The sequence below is a fragment of the Tachyglossus aculeatus genome, chromosome 6, assembly GCF_015852505.1.
Source record: "Tachyglossus aculeatus isolate mTacAcu1 chromosome 6, mTacAcu1.pri, whole genome shotgun sequence".
In the NCBI taxonomy this organism is placed as follows: Eukaryota; Metazoa; Chordata; class Mammalia; order Monotremata; family Tachyglossidae; genus Tachyglossus; species Tachyglossus aculeatus.
The window spans coordinates 16,333,915-16,354,607 of record NC_052071.1 but is presented as its reverse complement, the minus strand read 5'-3'; the positions used below and the strand labels follow the sequence as shown (position 1 = coordinate 16,354,607).

The window sequence follows — 20,693 nt, the reverse complement described above, 5'->3', positions numbered from 1 at the left end:
CCTGACCTGACTTCTGAAGATAGGAATTCACCCAGGCATGGGTCCCATATATCTGCCGAACCCCAGACATACAGTGGTTTCTCTGATAAGACAAATTTAAAACTAAAGGGAAGGTTCATGTTGGGGTAAAAACCCAGAAGAGGGAAATAAAGGACCAGCCTCCTGTTTGGCAAGTGCTCAAAAGCTTTTGAAAAAAGCTTTATTGGAGAGAGTTCCCAGCTCTGGTCAAACTGGGCCTGGCCACTCCAGGATAAGAGAACAAGTGATCAGAGAAAAAGGGTGTAGGAGAAAAGCAGTTACATTTAAGAGGCAAAGGACCATCTGAACGTGAGTTGGGGTGGGGGGAGAGGGGCGTCTACTGTGTTCTTGGCCTGGCAGCTTGGATCCAGCTAAGAGCTGGAAGAAATTTCTCCTGACTCGGGCCCCTGAACCAAATCTCTGTGCTCCCGGAAATTGAGGAGGTGTGTAGGGAGTCCCTGCCCTGCCCTGTTCTGCCCTGTCCTGCTTTCAGCCCTGGGAGGTGGGACTTGGGCAGTTCAGGAATTGGCTCAGCATTCCAAGCTCAGCAGCAATGCTGGCCAGGACAGGAATAAGGGAGTCAAGCGGAGAAGATCACGGTGAAAGATTGTGGGATGGCCCTAACACGAGCGGGAGGAGAAGTTTGGGATAGAGAAGAAGACTTGAGCGTGCACGTATTTTATATATCTGCCCCAGATAATTAAAATTAAAAAAGATGAAAAACCCGATGCTTGAAAACGCAATCTCTGATTATCCGGGAGATTCACTAATTTGAAAGAAGACATTTTGGATGACCCAGAATATTCTGAGTCAGGAAACATGGTGGTGGTGGTGGTGGTGGGGGCGGGTTAATGTTCATTTTCCCATGAGGTGACACTGCCAGAAAGGGATAGATTTTCTTTTCCCCGCTTCACTTGCGGGAAGGAAATTTCTCATAGAGCATCTTCCTTGCCATTGAGTACGTAGAAAAAAGTAGTATCTTGCCTTTCTCTCCGTTGAAGTAGTGGCCAGGACTCCCCACATAGCTCAGTTTTTGAGGCTGGGCTTTCAAGAGGCAATTGAGATTCTTAAAACAAGATCAATAGGTTCCCGGATGCACTTAGGGACCGGTGTACTTAGCGATAGAGTTGAGTGCAACTCCCAGGTTTGGCTCAGGACGAAGGAGCCCATTTTACATTTTAGAGTGCTCCCTAGCTGACCTGGGTTTTGAGTTTCACGTTTGTTGGGTTCTGGCCACAGGGCCGAATTTTAGACCTGGAATCACGCTGAGCCTGCCCGCGTGGCCATTTAGACATGAGACACTTCACTCAATCAGCCGCCAACCTCCTTACGTAGGAGAAGAAAGACTCCAGCCTAAAATGTCTCGTTTGTTCATTCAGTTGTATTTATTGAGTGCTTACTTTGTGCAGAACACTGGACTAAGCACTTGGGAGAATACAACATAACAATACACAGACACGTTCACTTCCCACAATGACTTTACAGTTTCCAAAAAGCCACAGCACTTTCTAGTGTAAGGAAATGCTCTGCTAGCAATGTGGTCTGCTGGAAGGAGCCTGGGCCTGGGAATCAGAGGACCTGGGTTCTAATCCTGGCTCTGCCACTTGTCTGCTGGGTGACCTTGGACAAGTCACTTTGCTTCTCTGGGCCTCAGCTACTTCATCTGTAAAATGGGGATGAAGTCTATCAGCCCCTGTGGGCAAGGGCAGTGTCCAACCCGATTAGCTTGTATCTACCCAGTGCTTAGTACAGTACCTGGCACACAGTAAATGCTTAACAAATACCATAGAAACAATAGTCTGAAGGGGCCCAAAATTAGTCTATCAGGACCTTAGTAGTGGAGCTATGCTTAGGGCATTTTCCTTCCTCTATCCCAGTGTGGACAGCCGGCATCCTTTGTCCTCGCCAACTTTCGGGCATTAGTTTGAAAACCACTCCATCCATTTGAGTAATCACTTCATCAATCAATTACTTGTATTTAATGAGCACTTATGTGCAGAGCACTGCACTAAGCGATAACAATGCAACAGAGTTGGGAGGCACATTCCCTGCCCACACGAACTTACAGTCTACAGGGAGTTAACAGTCTGGAGTCTCGCTTACAGTCTAAGAAGCAGCATGGCTCAGTGGATAGAGCACAGGCCTGGGAGTTGGAAGGACCTGGGTTCTAATCCCGGCTCCACCACATGTCTGCTCTCTTACCTTGGGCAAGTCTATTCACATATCTGGGCCTCAGTTACCTCATCTGTAAAATGGGGTTGGGAGTGTGAGCCCCTTGTGAGACAGGGATTGGGTCCAACCTGATAAACTTGTGTCTACTGCTGCGCTTAGAACAGTGCTTGACACATAATAACCACATAACAAATACCATAATTATTATTAGTCTACAGCAGTGAAGGCTGTAGTGAGGGAAGCAGATCTGAATGATACCCTGTACTCTCTGCCCATTATTATTATTATTATTATTATTATTAATTCATTCATTCAATCGTATTTATTAAGCGCTTACTGTGTGCAGAACACTGTCAGGCACTCTACTAAGCGCTGGGGTGAATACAAGCAAATCAGTTTGGACACAGGCCCTGTCCCACATGCTCACAGTCTTTATCCCCATTTTACACGAGGTAACTGAGGCCCAGAGAAGTAAAGTGACATGCCCAAGGTGTCACAGCAGACAAGTGGCGGAGCTGGGATTAGAACCCCTCCTCCCCACTTCTAGACTGTAAGCCCAGTGTGGGCAGGGACTGTCTCTATTGCTGAATTGTACTTTCCAAGCGCTCAGTACAGTGCTCTGGACACAGTAAGCGCTCAATAATTACGATTGAATGAATCAATGAATGAACCCTTGACCTTCTGGCCCATGGGCCCAGGCCCAGGCTCTAGCCACTACACCATGCTTGGTTTTAGGGCGGCCCTGCCACATGCAGGGTCACTCCTGCCACCGGAGTGCCCTCCCCTCCCCTCTCTGGGTCCTTCTCCCTCAGCAGTGGGAGGGGAGAGGGCCCCTTCCAGTGGTCCGGTATATTCTCACTCTGCCTCCACCGCGGGATAAGACCCAGTAACATTTACAAGCTGGCACCTTCAAGGCCGAAAACCCTTCCGCCCCTCTGCCAGAGCTTCTCAAGTTTCCCCAACCCTCTTTTCTCCAGGCTACTGAGGAGTTATGTTTGTCATTAAGACGCCCATAAAATATAATGGAAGAGGTGCTGAGCGTTGGGTGGGGAATTGGCTTGGGGAGAAAATGTGGGGAATTTTTGAGTCACAGAAGACGGAGAAGCAGAAACATCTTGCTGCGGAGGCTGGGACTAACAGCTCCTTAATGAACTTGATTCTTCTCTCTCTTCCAGCCAGCATTCGCTCCCCAGAGCCAGAGAAGTCTTCACTGGAGCCCGTGGTTTGGCCCAAAATAGGCCTATCCCAAGCCGTGTGAGAGAGTGTCGGAGAGAACCTGGATGATGAAAGAACATCCAGACCGTGTGAGAAAGCATCGGAGCGAACCTGGGTGACGAGAGAACGTCCAGAATGGGTCAGTCTTTCAATCACTGTAATTGACTGAGCACTTTGTGCAGAATGCTGTACTCTAAGTACTTTGGGGAGAGTGCAGTGGATATGATCCCTGGCGGACATGATCCCTGCCTTCAAGGAGTTCACAGTGTAGTGGGGGAGATAGACAAAATCAATCAATCAATCAATCAATCAATCGTATTTATTGAGCGCTTACTATGTGCAGAGCACTGTACTAAGCGCTTGGGAAGTACAAATTGGCAACACATAGAGACAGTCCCTACCCAACAGTGGGCTCACAGTCTAAAAGACTAAAATAAATGACTTTTAGGAGTGTGAGGATATGAAGTGTGGTGGGGGTGAGGTTGGAATGAGCATCAAAGCACTCAGGGGTTCTGGGCACAAGTAGCTAGGGGAAGCACGCAATCAGGAGGACCCCTTAATACTTCCACTAGTGGTCTTGTTAGCCAAGTTGTCGGTTGAAGTCCAGATCCCGAGACACTGCAATCACCCACGAGGTGGGAAACTTTCTCTTGCAGTGGAGAAAGTGGGAGGGGAATCAGCCTCATTATTGCTCAGTGAATTGAAAGAAAAATAAAAATCCACTGCTCAATAATAGCAAAACGGTTAGGTGATGCCACTTGTTCCAGACCCTGTACCTTCCTCATGGCCCAGAGGCAAGGTCTAGGGAATTGCTGAAGGATGCCACAGATGGTTCCTTTCTTTCTTTTTGCCAAGACCTGTCACCTTTATCATTGTACCCTATTTTGTACAGGGATAAGAGGTGAGTATTTCTAGAGCAGGGAGAAACAGACACCTCATTAACTCATCCCTCAGTCGGAATAAGAGGACAAGATGCTATTTCTTCACAGTAGGAAAAGGGGAAGGTTTATCTTACCCAGATTAAAAGGAATAGTCTGTGTCTTGGAAAGAATTAGCCTCTCTTTGGTGCTGCCCTTTTCACTTTTCCAGGAGGTAGATAGGAAAACTATGGGGTCTTTAGGGTTTTTGGTCTTCTGTAGAAGGAGCACAGATACTGTTCTGCCCAGTCAATTCTGGATTTTAGTCCTCTTTTTTTTTTAATGCTATTTGTTAAGCACTATGTGCCAGGCACTTTTCTAAGCGCTGGGGTAGATACAAGATAACTGGGTTGGACACAGTCCTTGTCCCACATGGGACTTTCAGTCTTAATTTCCATTTTACAGGTGAGGCAAGTGAGGCCCAGAGAAGTGAAGTGACTTGCCCAAGGGCACATAGCAGGTAAGTGGCAGAGCCGGGATTAAAACACAGGCCTTCCTGACTTTCAGGCCTGTGCTCTATCCACTAGGCAACCCTGCTTCTCTTTGTCACTGGGGCCTTAGAAAAGTTCTTAGAAGATACTGAGGAAGGCCTCACTGTCCTTACTGGCCCTGCCCTCCACATTGACTATGCACTTTGAATTGTACCTTTCAAGCACTTAGTACAGTGCTCTGCACACAGTAGGTGCTCAATAAACACGATTGAATGAATGAATGAATATTCATCAAAGCAGCACGGCCCAGTGGACAGAGGAAGGGCCTGGGTTCTAATCTCGGCTCTGCCACCTGTCTGCCGTGTGACCTTGTGCAAGTTACTCACTTTTCCGGGCCTCAATTACCTCTTCTGTAAAACGGGAGTCAAGCCTTTGAGCCCCATGTGGGTCAGGGACTATGTCTAACCTGATTAACTTGTATATACTCCAGCACTTAGAACAGTGCTTGACACATAGTAAGCATTTAACGAATACCATCATTATTATCCCAACCCCACGGCGTTTATGCACATATCCTTAGATTCTACTCTTCCCCCTATCCGTACTTTACCTTAATGTCCATCTCCCCCGCTAAACTGTAAGCTTCTTGTGGGCAGGGAACGTGTTTACCACCTCTGTTATACTGTATTCTCACAAGCACTTAGTCATATTTACTGAGCACTTACTGTGTATAGAACACTGTAGTAAGCCCAGTGCTCTGCACACAGTAAGTGGCCGATAAAAAAGCATTTGATTGATTACAGTAAGGGAATAAACTGCATCGTGTGTGGTGGGCTTTGAGGGGGAGAATTTATTGAGCCCTCACTGGACGCGGAGCACTGTACTAAGCCCCTCCAGACTGTAAGGTCATTATGAGCTGGGAGTGTGTCTGTTATATTGCACTCTCTCAAATGCTTAGCCCAGTGCTCTGCACACAGTAAACACAGACAGAGCAGGTAAGTGACTTGCCCTTGTACACATGGCAGGCAAGTGGCTGAGCTGGGCTTGGAGCCCAGATCTCCTGACTCTCCAGTCCTCTGCTGTTTCCACTAGTGAGAAGAAGCGTGAAGGGGCACCCTGGGAGTCAGTAACCCAGGATCTAATCCCAACTTGGCCACTTTTTTTTTTTAACGGTATTCATTAAGCACTTCTCTGTGCCAGGGGCTGTATTAAGCATTAGGGTAGATAAAAACTAATCAGGTGAGACACAGTTCAGGTCCCACTTGGGGCTCCCAGTCTTAATCCCCATTTTACAGATGAGGGAAGTGAGGTCCAGAGAAGTGAAGTGATTTGACCAAAGTTTTACAGCAGATAAGTGGTGGAGCTGAGATTAGAACCCAGATCCTTTGACTCCCAAGCCTGTGCTCTATCCATTAGGCCATAGCGATTCTCAGGCTTGTACTTTATATTCATATATATATGCATATATAATGTGTGTGTGTGTGTGTGTGTGTGTGTGTGTGTGTGTATATCCATGCACACATACGGATACAATGTACAGCACTATATATATGGTACAGTATAGTATATACTACCACATATTTTGTCTATGCATAGCGACAGAGTGACACCCCCCCCCCCACACATATATGTATGTGGTTGTATACAGACCCCCCCACCCGGCAGACACGTCCCCCTATGTTATGTATGTATAGGGAAGAGTTAACCCAGGTAAGGAGTGGCTTAAGCACAGCGTTCCAGTGAGAGCTGGGATGGTTCTTGTTGCTGGCCCCGACAGCTGCTCTGCTCCGGCCCGGAGAGAGGCACCCGCGGCAGAGCTGAGGGAAGGACCCCCGCCTCAATCCAGAGACCGCCTGCTCCCCCCCGCTCCCCTGGCCCTCAGACCTTCAGACCCCCTGCTCCCTCGGCCCTCAGCTCCTCAGTTCCCCCAGCCCTCAGCCCTTCAGACCTCCTGCTTCCCCAGCCCTTAGCCCCTCAGCTCCCCGGCCCTCAGTCCCTCAGCTCCCCCGGCCCTCAGCCCTTCAGACCCCCTGCTCCCCCCCGCCCTCAGCCCCTCAGCTCCCCCAGCCCTCAGCCCCTCAGGCCCTCAGCCCCTCAGACTGTCAGATCCCCTACTCCTCAGCCCCGCACTCCTCAAGCCCTCAGCCCCTCAGCCCCCGCTATTCCTCAGGCCCTCAGACCCCCCCACTCCTCAGGCCCTCAGCCCCCCCACTCCTCAGGCCCTCAGCCCCCCCCCACTCCTCAGACCCTCAGCCCCCCCACTCCCCCGGCCCTTCAGGCTCTCAGCTCCCCCAGCCCTAAGACCCCCCCCCGGTCCCCCGGCCCTCAGACTTCCAACTTCCTCGGCCCTGAGACCCTCAGCCCCCCACTCCTCAGGCCCTCAGATCTTCAGCCCCCCACTCCTCAGGCCCTCAGACCCTCAGCCCCCCACTCCTCAGGCCCTCAGACCCTCAGCCCCCCACTCCTCAGGCCCTCAGACCCTCAGCCCCCCGACTCCTCAGGCCTTCAGACCCTCAGCCCACCACTCCTCAGGCCTTCAGACCCTCAGCCCCCCATTCCTCAGGCCTTCAGACCCTCAGCCCCCCACTCCTCAGGCCCTCAGACCTTCAGAACCCCACTCCTAAGGCCCTCATTCTTTCATTCAATTGTATTTATTGAGCATTTACTGTGTGCAGAGCACTGTACTGAGTGCTTGGGAAGTACTCCTCAGGCCCTCAGACCCCTAACTCCTCAGGCCCTCAGCCCCCCAGTTCTCAGACCCTCAGCTCCCACTCCTCAGGCCCTCGGACCTTCAGCCTCCCCACTCCTCAGGCCGTCAGCCCCCCATTCATTCAATCGTATTTATTGAGCATTTATTGTGTGCAGAGCACTGTCCTAAGCGCTTGGGAAGTACTCCTCAGGCCTTCAGCCCCCCAGTTCTCAGCCCCTCAGCCCCCCACTCCTCAGGCCCTCAGACCCCCCACTCCTCAGGCCCTCGGGCCTTCACCCCCCCCCCCCACTCCTCAGGCCCTCAGCCCCCCATTCATTCATTCAATTGTATTTACTGAGCATTTACTGTGTGCAGAGAGCACTGTACTGCGTGCTTGGGAAGTACTCCTCAGGCCCTCAGACCCCCAGTTCTCAGCCCCTCATCTCCCCCCCTTCAGCCCTCCCCACTCCTCAGGCCCTCGGGCCTTCAGCCCCCCACTCCTCAGGCCCTCGGGCCTTCAGCCCCCCCACTCCTCAGGCCCTCAGCCTCCCATTCGTTCATTCAATCGTATTTATTGAGCATTTACTGTGTGCAGAGTACTGTCCTAAGCGCTTGGGAAGTACTCCTCAGGCCTTCAGACCCCCAGTTCTCAGCCCCTCAGCCCCCAACTCCTCAGGCCTTCAGCCCCTCAGCCCCCAACTCCTCAGGCCCTCAGCCCTTCAGCCCCCCCATTCATTCATTCATTCAATCGTATTTATTGAGCATTTACTGTGTGCAGAGCGCCGTCCTAAGCGCTTGGGAAGTACTCCTCAGGCCCCCCCCCCCCCAACTCCTCAGGCCCTCGGGCCTTCAGCCCCCCCACTCCTCAGGCCCTCGGGCCTTCAGCCCCCCCACTCCTCAGGCCCTCAGCCCCCCATTCGTTCATTCAATCGTATTTATTGAGCATTTACTGTGTGCAGAGCGCTGTCCTAAGCGCTTGGGAAGTACTCCTCAGGCCCTCAGACCCCTAGTTCTCAGCCCCTCATCTCCCCCCCTTTAGCCCCCCCCCACTCCTCAGGGCCTCGGGCCTTCAGCCCCCCCACTCCTCAGGCCCTCGGGCCTTCAACCCCCCCCCCACTCCTCTGGCCCTCAGCCCCCCCATTTATTCATTCAATCGTATTTATTGAGCATTTACTGTGTGCAAAGCACTGCTTGGGAAGTACTCCTCAGGCCTTCAGACCCCCAGTTCTCAGCCCCTCAGCCCCCCACTCCTCAGGCCTTCAGTCCCTCAGCCCCCCACTCCTCAGGCCCTCAGCCCCCAACTCCTCAGGCCCTCAGCCCTTCAGCCCCCCATTCATTCGTTCATTCAATCGTATTTATTGAGCATTTACTGTGTGCAGAGCACTGTCCTAAGCGCTTGGGAAGTACTCCTCAGGCCCTCACTCCTCAGGCCTTCAGCCCCCCGGCTCCTGAGGCCCTCAGCCCCTCCGTCTCTCCCGGGTCCCCCGGCGTCCTCGGGCCCTCGGTGTAGGGGTCTTGGGCCCGCGGCGGGTTCCACCTTAACGGGGGCGGTCCCTGGTGCCGGGTCCCGGGGCCCCGGGGGGCGGGTTGGCGTCGGGCGGTCACCTGATGCCGCCGCCATTTTGTCTGGAGGCCAGAAATAATGTGAGAGAAGGGGGCCGGTTGAGGGGGAGAAGCGCAAAGAGGAGCCGCAGCCCCGCCGACCTCCTCCTCCTCCTCCTCCCCGACCCCCGACCCCCGACCCCCGACCCCCGAGCCGGCGGGAAGGCCGCAGACGGCGGGGGGCGACCGGGCCGGGGGTCCCGGCGGCGTTGGCAGCAGCAGCAGCAGCAGCAGCAGCAGCATGTCGGGCCAGTCCCTCACCGACCGGATCACCGCCGCCCAGCACAGCGTCACCGGCTCGGCCGTGGCCAAGGCCGTCTGCAAGGCCACCACCCACGAAGTCATGGGCCCCAAGAAGAAGCACCTCGACTGTGAGTACACCGCCCCAACCCCGAGCGCGGGGCTCCGCGCACTCAGGGGCTGCCCGCTACGGACCGGCACTTAGCACAGTGTTCTGCACTTTGTGAGCGTCCACTACGGACCACGGGCGGGTTCATTCGTGCCCGTCTCCCCCCTCCCTTAGACTCGAAGATCGTTGTGGGCCGTGGACATGCCAACCGATTCTGTTGTATCCTGTTCTCTCAAGGGCTTAGCACAGTACCCTACACGTTGTGAGCGTCCACTACGTACCACGGACGGATTCATTCGTGCCCCCCCCCCCCCCCTTTAGACTCGAAGATCGTTGTGGGCCGGGGACATCTCAACCGATTCTGTTGTATCCTGCTCTCTCAAGGGCTTAGCACAGTGCTCTGCACGCTGTGGGCGTCCACTACGGACCACGGACAGATTCATTCGTGCCCGTTTCCCCCCCACCCCCAGACTCGAAGATCGTTGTGGGCCGGGGACATGTCACCCGATCCTGTTGTATCCTGCCCTCCCAAGGGCTTAGCACAGTGCTCTGCACGCCGTGAGCGTCCACTACGGACCACGGACGGATTCATTCGTGCCCCCCCCCCCCCCCCCCAGACTCGAAGATCGTTGTGGGCCGGGGACATGTCAACCGATTCTGTTGTATCCTGCCCTCCCAAGGGCTTAGCACAGTGCCCTGCACGCTGTGAGCGTCCACTACGTACCACGGACGGATTCATTCGTGCCCCCCCCCCCCTTAGACTCGAAGATCGTTGTGGGCCGGGGACATGTCAACCGATTCTGTTGTATCCTGCTCTCCCAAGGGCTTAGCACAGTGCTCTGCACGCCGTGAGCGTCCACTACGGACCACGGACGGATTCATTCGTGCCCGTCTCCCCCCCCCCTTAGACTCGAAGATCGTTGTGGGCCGGGGACATGTCAACCGATTCTGTTGTATCCTGCCCTCCCAAGGGCTTAGCACAGTGCTCTGCACATTGTGAGCGTCCACTACGTACCACGGCCGGGTTCCTTTGTGCCCGTCTTCCCCCCCGCCCCCTTAGACTCGAAGATCGTTGTGGGCCGGGGACATGCCAACCGATTCTGTTGTATTCTGCTCTCTCAAGGGCTTAGCACAGTGCTCTGCACGCTGTGAGCGTCCACTACGGACCACGGGCGGGTTCATTCGTGTCCGTCTTCCCCCCTCTTAGACTCTAAGATCGTTGTGGGCCGGGGACATGTCAACCGATTCTGTTGTATCCTGTCCTCCCAAGGGCTTAGCACAGTGCTCTGCACATTGTGAGCGTCCACCACGTACCACGGGCGGATTCATTCGTGCCCGTCTCCCCCCCCTTAGGCTCGAAGATCGTTGTGGGCCGGGGACATGTCAACCGATTCTGTTGTATCCTGCCCTCCCAAGGGCTTAGCACAGTGCTCTGCACATTGTGAACGTCCACTACGTACCACGGACGGATTCGTTCGTGCCCGTCTCCCCCCTCTTAGACTCGAATATCTTTGTGGGCCGGGGACGGGTCAGCCGGCCCTCTCGGATCAGGCTCTCCCAAGGGCTTAGCACAGCGCTCTGCACATTGTGAGCGTACACTACGGACCACGGGCGGATTCATTCGTGCCCGTCTTAGAATCGAAGATCGTTGTGGGCCGGGGACGGGTCAGTCAATCCGGTTGTATCCGGCTCTCCCAAGGGTTTAGTACAGTGCTCTGCACACAGTGAGTGCCCAGTAAATACTATTGATTGATTAATGCCCATCTCCCGCTCTTAGACTCTAAGATCGTTGTGGGCCGGGGACGTGTCAACCGATCCTGTTGTATCCGGCTCTCCCAAAGGGCTTAGCACAGTGCTGTGCACAGAGTGAGCACTCAACAAATACCACTGATTTAATGCCCCTTTCCCCAGTACGTACCATTGAGGAGTTGATTCTTGCCTGTCTTCTCTTAGACTCTAAGATCTTTGTGGGCCGGGGACGGGTCAGCCGGCCCTCTCGGATCGGGCTCTCCCAAGGGCTTAGCACAGTGCTCTGCACGCTGTGAGCGTCTACTATGTACCACGGACGAATTCATTCGTGCCCATCACCCTCCTCTTAGACTCTAAGATCGCTGTGGGCCGGGAACGTGTCAACCGATCCTGTTGTTTCCGGCTCTCCCAAAGTGCTTAGCACAGTGCTCTGAATACAGTGAGTGCTCAATAAATACCACTGATTTAATGCCCCTTTCTCCAGTAGGTACCATTGAGGAATTGATTCTTGCCTGTCTTCTCCTCTTAGACTCTAAGATTTTTGTGGGCTGGGGACGGGTCTGCTGACCCTCTCGGGTCGGGCTCTCCCAAGGGCTTAGCATAGTGCTCAGCATGCTGTGAGCGCCCAGTACATACCATTGATTGGATGACCGTCTTCCCCTCTGAGACCGTAAGCTCATTTGGGGCAGGAAGTATGTCTGCCAACTCTGTTGGATTGGACTCTCCCAAGGGCTTAGTACAGTGCTCTGCACGCAGTAAGCTCCCAGTACGTATCATTGGTTGACGAGTGCCTCGTTCCCCCTCTTAGACTGCAAGCTAGTTGTGGACAGGGTGTATGTCTGCCAACTGTCATGGATTGGACTCACCCAAGCGCTTAGTGCAGTGCTCTGCCCATAGTAAGCGTTCAGTAAAAACCATTGAGTGATGGACTGATAGCCCCTCTAGCCTGTAAACAAGAGTGGGCAGGGAATGTGTCTGCCAGCTCTGTTGGATTGTACTCTCCCAAGTGCTTAGTACAGTGTTCTGCATGCAGAAAGCACTCAATGAATACCATTGATTAAGGCCCCATTCCCCCCCCCTTAGACTGTAAAATCGTTGTGGGCAGGGAACGTGACTGCCAACTCTGTAGGATGGTACTTTCCCGAACGTTTAGTACAGTGTTTGATGATGATGGGGTGCCCTGCTCCCCACCAAGAAGCCGGTCCGCCTGGTGTCATCATCATCATCATCATCAATCGTATTTATTGAGCGCTTACTGTGTGCAGAACACTGTACTAAGCGCTTGGGAAGTACAAGTTGGCAACATATAGAGACAGTCCCTACCCAACAGTCCCAGATGGGCAGTAGCCCGAGGCCAGGGTGGGGCTGTTTATTTAAGAGCATCTTTTTTTTTAGTATTTATAATACACTTTTACCCTTATGGTGCCTTTCACTCCAGAATCCCAGAGCCCCTTACAAGCGTTCTTTAACACAGCTCCCGTCTTAAAGTGGGTGGGAAGAATTAATGCACCCATTTTACAGATGAAGTGACGGCTCTCGAAAGTCTGTCATCTTGTGTCTCCCAGGGAGCCGGAGGCAGAAACTGAACCCAGATGGTCCGACTCCCCAGTCTGGTTTTGATAACAGCCCTCTCACGAGATTATAAACCAAGTGGCATTTTGTCAGGCACCCCGAGAAGTGAGGTCAGGCCTAAGGTGGGGGTCTCAAGCTGTCTCTCTTTGGAAAGGGAACGGTCTCTTTGTCCCTCCGGGGATTACAAGTAACAGCACTGAAAATACGGTGTATGACAATTTTCCGTTGGAACTGGGAGGCCCTTGCAGAACCGCTCAGAACCGAATTTTGAAAATGTCGAAGCACCCACCTCTTAAACCAAATCCGGCAAATGAAGCAAACTGAGAAAAAAATTCCCAGGTTGGGGAAGATAAATTGCTTTGCAGTCGTGGGCCACCATCCAAAAGCGTGATTTAAGAGGCTTTGGGGCTTTTAAGCATCCCTCAAGTTAACAAAGGCGTTTGTCATTAAATTTTCCAGGATTATGAGCAAAGTGTTGAAACGTGAAAAGATACTGATGTACAGGACTGTGCCTCTCTTTGGTTTCTTAGAATAACAGCAGCCTTTGAAGTTAAGGTAACTCTTTTTTAGGGTGGAACAATTCATAGACAGAAAGGATACCATTTTTAATCCTCAGTGTCATTTTGATTCACTCCCAGAAAATCTCAGACTATAAATTTGAGGGCCAAGATCCGTAGAATGGAAAGTGGGTTTCGGGTTATTTAAAAATCGTTGCATAAGAGCGATGTTATTTTGCACACTGAATCCCAACGGGCTAGGTATTAAGGCCAAACATAAAATAGGCACAGTTCATTCCAGTAATTTTATGGTGTGCCCACTGGGTCTCCTGTTAAGGAAAAACTGTGTTTTGAAACTAAACCTTGATATCCTTGGTAGGAGATGATTATTCCAAACGATTAATCTGAAGTGTATTCCTTTAATTACCATATTACTCTTCCTGGAATGAGACTAGCTGACAGTTTCAGTCGTGACTTGGGGAAATTTGGTCATCCCTTCTTCTCAGAAAAGGTTCTGGCAGTTTTTCCGCTCAGAGAAGGCCGGACTTCATTTTCGAGGTTTCTCGTATCAGTCATAATATGTGAATTAAAAGGAATTTGAGTTTCAAAAAATTCACACCACTCATAAAGGTTCATTTTGGAAATCTAGCTCCTGTCTAGTGTCTGTCTGAAAGGACGAGGCCCAGGCACTGAAAGACATAAAGCTGAGGCGTTTCCCTTCATAATCGAATAAACGCTGAGGATGAGTTGCTGTGTTTTTGCAACGCCAGGAATTTTTGCAATGCCCGGAATTTTTTCGTGTCTCCTGATGTCCCCTCTGCTTCCCGTCTTTAGCTCTACTTTTGTCATAATTTGCCAGATATTCAAAATCCAAAAATTGCTGTTTTTACAGGAAGTGCTGACTGTGATTCTTGCCCAGTCATTTGAGGTTCTCAGTAGATGTAAAAATTGCTCTCCAGTAATATTTCCAAATGCTATCTAACGTATCTACCCAAAAGTCAAGTCGGAATGAATTCTGACCCGCAACCCTCCGCCTTCAACGCTGTCGATTTTACTGTGGGCCCTCGTGATTCTCTCGATCCATTTGAGTGCCAGTGGTTTGGCTCGATTCCCGTTATGAGACTATTATGCTTTAAAATGATAGTCCCTTTGCTGTTACTTATTTTTTTTCTGTCGACGTTATCCCCTAGATTATACGTTCTTGCAGTCTCGGAAATGGTTAGGAGTGTGCCCTTATGGAAAAAGTCCCTTAATATCCGTCCCTGTGACTTAGCGACTAGCGTGTACCTCGCCACAGTGTGCGAGAGAAGATAGTGATCCCCGACAAAAAGGAGGAAAATGTTCCTGGAAAGTTATCATCAGACAGAAGCTAGCTGCTCTTCCCCTTCAGCAGGGACGTTCTCTTGCCTCATGGACGCCTGCCATCTGCTTATCATCCACATGCCGACGCAAGCCTTTTTCTCCTCTGGGTCTCATTTTACTTGGTGTCCGTCCGCCAGAGCGTATCGGAATTCAGTTAGGTCGCACAGGGATCAGGGGTCCTGTAAAAGAGCTGCCTGCAAACTCAGTTTAAAAGTAACCAAGCGGGCTCCATCCAGCCCTTTTTGGGTGGTTCAGTAAAATTCCAGGCGATTCCGCGCAGTGCCTAGATGTTAACGGAGAGACCCGGAGCAGAAAGGACCTCCGCCCTTCCCAGGTGGCCCTGCCAAGACTCCAGAGAACCCTAACTCGCCATTTTTCCGAGCGGAATGATCCAACAGATGGTTTCCCGGTAGGGGCATGGGAAACGATCTGGAGCCAGGTGCAGAATCACTCATATTTTCAGATCATTTCCTGGCACAGTCTGACCAGAAACAGCCTGACTGAGTGGAGAGAGCACGGGCCTGGGAATCCAGAGGAACTGGGTTTTAATCCCGGCTCTGCCACGTGTCTGCTGTGTGACCTGGGGCAAGTCACTTCACTTCTCTGGGCCCCAGTTACTTCATCTGTAAAATGGGGGTTAAGACTGTGAGCCCCGTTTGTGTCTAACCTGATTAACTTGTATCTACCCCAGCAATTAAAACACCACTTAACAAGTATAATCATCATCATTATTATTATTATTGTTATTGATGGTTGATGTTGGCAATAACAATAATGATAATGATGGCATTTATTAAGTGCTTACTGTGTGCAAAGCACTGTTCTAAGCGCTGGGGAGGTTACAAGGTGATCAGGTTGTCCCATGAAGGGCTCACATTCTCAATCCCATTTTACAAATGAGGTAACTGAGGCACAGAGAAGTTGTGACTTGCCCAAAGTCACACAGCTGGCAATTGGCGGAGTGGGGATTTGAACCCATGACCTCTGACTCCAAAGCCCGGGCTCTTTCCACGGAGCCACACTGCTTCTCTACCAGCTATGCTGGTAGACCAGGAATTCCCCAGGGAACCCAAATTCTGAGCTCTTTCCAAGTTCGGCTTGTCTAGAAGTGCCGAGACTGCTTTTGAATTATTAAAATAATAACAATGGCACACAGTGGATGTCACTTAAAACAAGTAGCTGCTTTCAGTCTCTCAGAGCTGACTCCTGAGTTGGTTTATTTATATGGGGAATGATCATATTATCTTTCTTTATCCCCCCCTGCAGACTGTAAACTCACTGTGGGAAGGGAATGTGCTGTGTACTCTTGTAGTCTCCCAAGCACTTAATACAGTGCTCTGCACGCAGTAAGTGCTCAATAAACACAATTAATAATAATAATAATACTGATAATGGTATTTGTTAAGCGCTTACTATGTGCCAAGCACTGTTCTAAGCACCGGGGTAGATACATGGTCATCAGGTTGTCCCATGTGGGGCTCACAGTCTTCATCCCCATTTTACAGATGAAGCAACTGAGCACCCAGAAGTTAAGTGACTTGCCCCAAGTCACACAGCTGACAAGTGGCAGTGCTGGGATTAGAACCCATGACCTCTGACTCCCAAGCCTGTGCTCTTTTCACCAAGCCACGCTGCTTCTCCACAGTTGATTGATCCATTACAGATATCTGTCTTAGAAGGGATGATTTAAAAAATTATTATCATTATTATTATTATTATTACTGCTTCCCGTCACATATCCTTTTCTCCCTAAAGTTTTCTGCAAGACTTTGGGTTGGATTCTCCCATACCTAAGCTCCTCCATTTGGTGGAGTTCTTAGAATATATCTAAGAATTAATGGCTTGGTTTTTCTTCCTTGAAGGAACTCTATAAATTTGGCTGACTTGCAAAGTTAGGCATCCGGATTGAAAGTGAATTTCAGTTTGGCAGTAATCCATTTGGGAAAGAGGCGAATGAGGGAGAAAAAATGAGTTTAAAGCTCTTGGTAATTTAAATGGGCACATTTGGGCTGCGTCTTTCCACTGAGGTGAACTGCCCAAAATGAACAAGAAGCAGCTTGGCCCAGTTGATAGGGCATGGGCCTAGGAGTTGGAAAGACCTGGGCTCTAATCCCAGCCCCGCTACTTGTCTGCTGTGTGCCCTTGGGCAAGTCACTTCACTTCTCTGGCCCTCGGTTACCTCATCTGTAAAATGGGGATTAATATCGTGAGCCCTCTGTGGGACAGGGACCATGTCCAACTTGATTAGCGTGTATTCAGCCCATCGCTTAGGTCAGTGCCTGCAACGTAGTCAATGCTTAACAAACACTGTAAAAAAAATGAAGACAGGGATCAGGCCTACAAACTGCACTCTCCCAACTCCTAGAACAGTGCCCTGCGCAGAATAAATACTCAATATTAATACTGTTTGGACATTTTCCATGAAATGGTGTTGGTTCTGCCACTTCATTGGTATCGAGTGCTTATTGTTTGCAGAGCACTGTACTAAGTGCTTGGCAGAGTACAATACAACCAATTTGGCGGACATGTTCCCTGCAAACAATGAGTTTACTGTCTACATTTGCCTCCTGTGTGACCTTGGGCAAATGATGTAACTCCCCCGTGCCTCCAGTTTCCTCATCTGTAAAAGGGGATTCAGCACCTGTTCTCACCACCCTTTAGACTGCGGGCCTAATGTGCAACAGGGACTTTGTCCAACCCATTTATCTTGTATCTGCCCCAGTGCTTCGTACAGAGCTTGGTACTTTGTGCTTAACAAATGCCACAACTAGTATTAATATTCTCTTACATGAAAATTAAGTACTTTTGTTCTCCCTCTGAAACAAATTTCAGTCAGCAGAACAGTTCAGCTAGAAATGGAAAACTCCTCTACTAGATTGTAAACTCCTTGAGGGCAGGCACTGTGTCTTCTATTTGACTATGTATATATGGTTGTACATATTTATTACTCTATTTATCTATTTATTTATTTATTTTACTTGTACATTTCTATCCTACTTATTTTATTTTGTTGGTATGTTTGGTTCTGTTCTCTGTCTCCCCCTTTTAGACTGTGAGCCCACTGTTGGGTAGGGACTGTCTCTATGTGATGCCAATTTGTACTTCCCAAGCGCTTAGTACAGTGCTCTGCACATAGTAAGCGCTCAATAAATACGATTGATTGATTGATTGATTGACTACGCTTAGTGCAGTGTTCTGCACATAGTAAGTGCTCCATATATACCATTTATTGAAGAAACCTGAATTGAACCTTTCATTTTTCATCATTTTCATAAGTTCCAATTATTACTAATTGGTGAGTGAAGTTTCAAAGGGGCAGGATAGGTAGCTGGCCTGAATTTGTGTGAATTTTTTTTCTTTCAACAACTAGGAGACATTTGGTGGGGATGGGGGGGAAGCTCAGACTCAATTTCACCCTCCTTGGATTTGCACTGTAACTTAATTTTGAATGGAAAAAACCCTTTATAAATTGGGTTTCCAAGAGATCGATATTTTGTACTTGAAGAATCCGTATGTTTTAAGGAAAAGTGTTTTCGAATTACTCTATCACTGGTTTTGGAACATAGCCATAGGTTGTGCCTTCCCCAGAAGCCAGGAAGAGTCCAAGAGAAGACTGTCCTCCCTTTTCACTCATGAGTAAAGAGATTAGGAATTTGAAGGTAATACTTTCTTGGACTTTGCATTCAAAGTATTCTAGGCTCTCTTTAAATTAGAACATTATCAAGGGTGGGTGGGTCTAAATGGAGTGATTTTTGCGTAGATCAGCAAGACAGATTCCACGGGAAATCATTTTGGATGTCTGAGCTGCTCAGAGGGCAGCTTTATTTTGAGACTTCTAACTGGAGGCCTGGTGGTTCAGTAGCAGCCCTTAAAGAGGGCCTAGGGCGTGTAGAAGTTGTGGTCCCTGCCTTCAATGAGGTTACTGTCTAATGGGGGGAAATAAGATTACCAAACATTCAGAAGGTAGAGAATAAGCAACTAAATAGAAAAATAAGTCAAGAACGTTTCAAATTTCTGATGGGGGAGCATTGAAGGGGGAGATTCATCTGGGAATGGTACTTGGAGGAGGTAACTTTTTTTAGGAAAGCTTTGAAAGAGGGAAGGGACCTAGTTTGGCCAGGCTGAGGGATGGGAGAGGTCCAGGCAAGGCCGCGATCAGTAGGTTGTCCTCTCCCAAGTGCTTAGTATAGTATTCTGCCTGTAGGAAGTGCTCAGTAAATACCACCGATTGATCGATGGATTGATTTCCCCTCTAGACTGTAAGCTTCTTGCGGGCAAGGAATGTGTCTGCCAACTCTTTTGGCTTATGCTCTCTCAAGAGCTTAGTGCAGTGCTCTTCAGCCCATAGCAAGCTCCCAATAAATAGCACTGGTGATGATGAGGATGGGGTGGGGAGCGTTTCCAAGGAAGTGCAGTCAGGTTAATTTGAAAGGAGCAAAGAACAAGAGGTCAGGAGGCAGGCGGAAAAGAGTGAGGCTTGATAAAGGGGCAGCCGACAGAGAGCTGTTCTGGTCGTTATTTTCAGTTGGCTTAAAGACAGATCTTCCCCCGACAGGCCCCGTCCTGCCCACGCCCTCGTCACCGCCGGGCTTGATCACTGCGACAGCTTCCCGACCCGTTTCCCTGACTCTATCCTCTCCCCTGCCCATTCTGTCTGACGTACAGCTGCCGATAATTCGCCCCTGGAAAACATGGCCTAGTGAATAGAGCACATGCCTGGGAATCAGAAAGACCTGAGTTCTAATCCCGGCCTGGCTACTTGTCTGCCCTGTGACCTCGGGCAAATGGTTTCACTTCTGGGTGTCAGTTTCTTTATCTAAGAATTGCGATAAGATCCATGTTCTCCCTCCACCTTAGACTGGGAACCCCATGTGGGCCAGGGCCTGTGTCCACATCAATCCCAGTTCTTCAATCAGTGCTGCTTGACACAGAGTATGCAGTTAACAAGCTTGGTAGCTGCCACAGTTGTTGTTGTTACTCTGTACATCTTGATTTACGTGCCCTATTTCCGAAGCATTCATTCATTTACGTACCTATTTAGCCTTCCTTCTGTTTGCAGATATTTTAGTGATCTCTCCCCCCACAACTGGATTTTAACCCCCTTGAGGGTAGAGTTGATACCCATTAATCTCAAATACAACCCTCCTGCCGTAGTAGGAACTTAGTAGATACTACTGATTGATTGATACCTTTTGTAACCACCTGCTCTTCCTCCTACCGCATCCTACTTTATACAGCCTTCTGTTATTATTATTGATCGTATTTATTGAGTGCTTACTTTGTGCAAAGCACTGTACTTAGCCATTGGGAGAGTACAATATAACATCATACACATTCCCTGCCCACAACAAGCTCAAAGTCTGGGGCGGGGGGAGCTTTGCTGCCTTTGCAACTCTCCCGTCTTTGACTTTTGGTTCATGCCTTTTCCCTTCATAGAACTTACCTTAGTGACCTCCTTTGTAAAATGGGGATGAAGACTGTGAGCCCCATGTGGGACAGGGACTGCATCCAACCCGATTTGCTCGTATCCACCTCAGCGCTTAGTACAGTGCCTGGCACATAGTGCTTAAAAAATACCATAATTTATTGCCACATCCTCCCAAATCATTTCCTAACCATCAGTCCTGGTCATTCCAACCATTCAGCCCCCCTGCATATACATGTTTTGCTCAACTCCTTGGTTTTTTTCATGCTCCTATTAGGTATGCTCGTATTGTCTGTGCTTCTGTTTTGTTGCCTGTTGCATATTTGACCACCTGTGATTGCTTGTCTCTCCCCTGTTAATAATAATAGTAATAATTGTTGTGTTTGTTAAGCACTTGCTGTGTGCCAGGCATTGTACTAAGCGCTGGGATGGAGACAAGCAAATCAGGTTGGACACAATCCCTGTCTCACAAGGCACTCACAATCTTAGGCTCCATTTTACAGATGAGGTAATTGAGGCCCAGAGAAGGGAAGTGTCTTGCCCAAGTCCACCCAGCAGACAAGTGGGAGAGCTGGGATAGGAACCCATGACCCTTCGACTCCCATACCTGTGCTCTAGATTGGAAGTTCAGTGCGGGTGGGCCAGCACCGCATGTTTGACCCCTCTGCTTCATTTCTAAATCTCTGGTGGAGGGC

General features: G+C 50.0%; 1 protein-coding gene across 3 annotated transcripts in view; it reads left to right on the top strand.

The window, feature by feature from the left end:
• The first annotated feature begins 9,232 nt into the window (after positions 1-9,232).
• Positions 9,233-20,693, top strand: part of LOC119930112 (phosphatidylinositol-binding clathrin assembly protein-like) — a 57,085-nt gene continuing 45,624 nt past the window's right edge. For 2 of the 3 annotated variants that reach the window (XM_038748598.1, XM_038748597.1), the window contains exon 1: positions 9,233-9,415. In XM_038748598.1, the coding sequence (XP_038604526.1) occupies positions 9,286-9,415 (130 nt within the window). In that variant the 5' untranslated portion in view covers positions 9,233-9,285. The remainder of the gene's footprint in view (positions 9,416-20,693) is intronic. The other variant, XM_038748599.1, reaches the window with a different exon arrangement.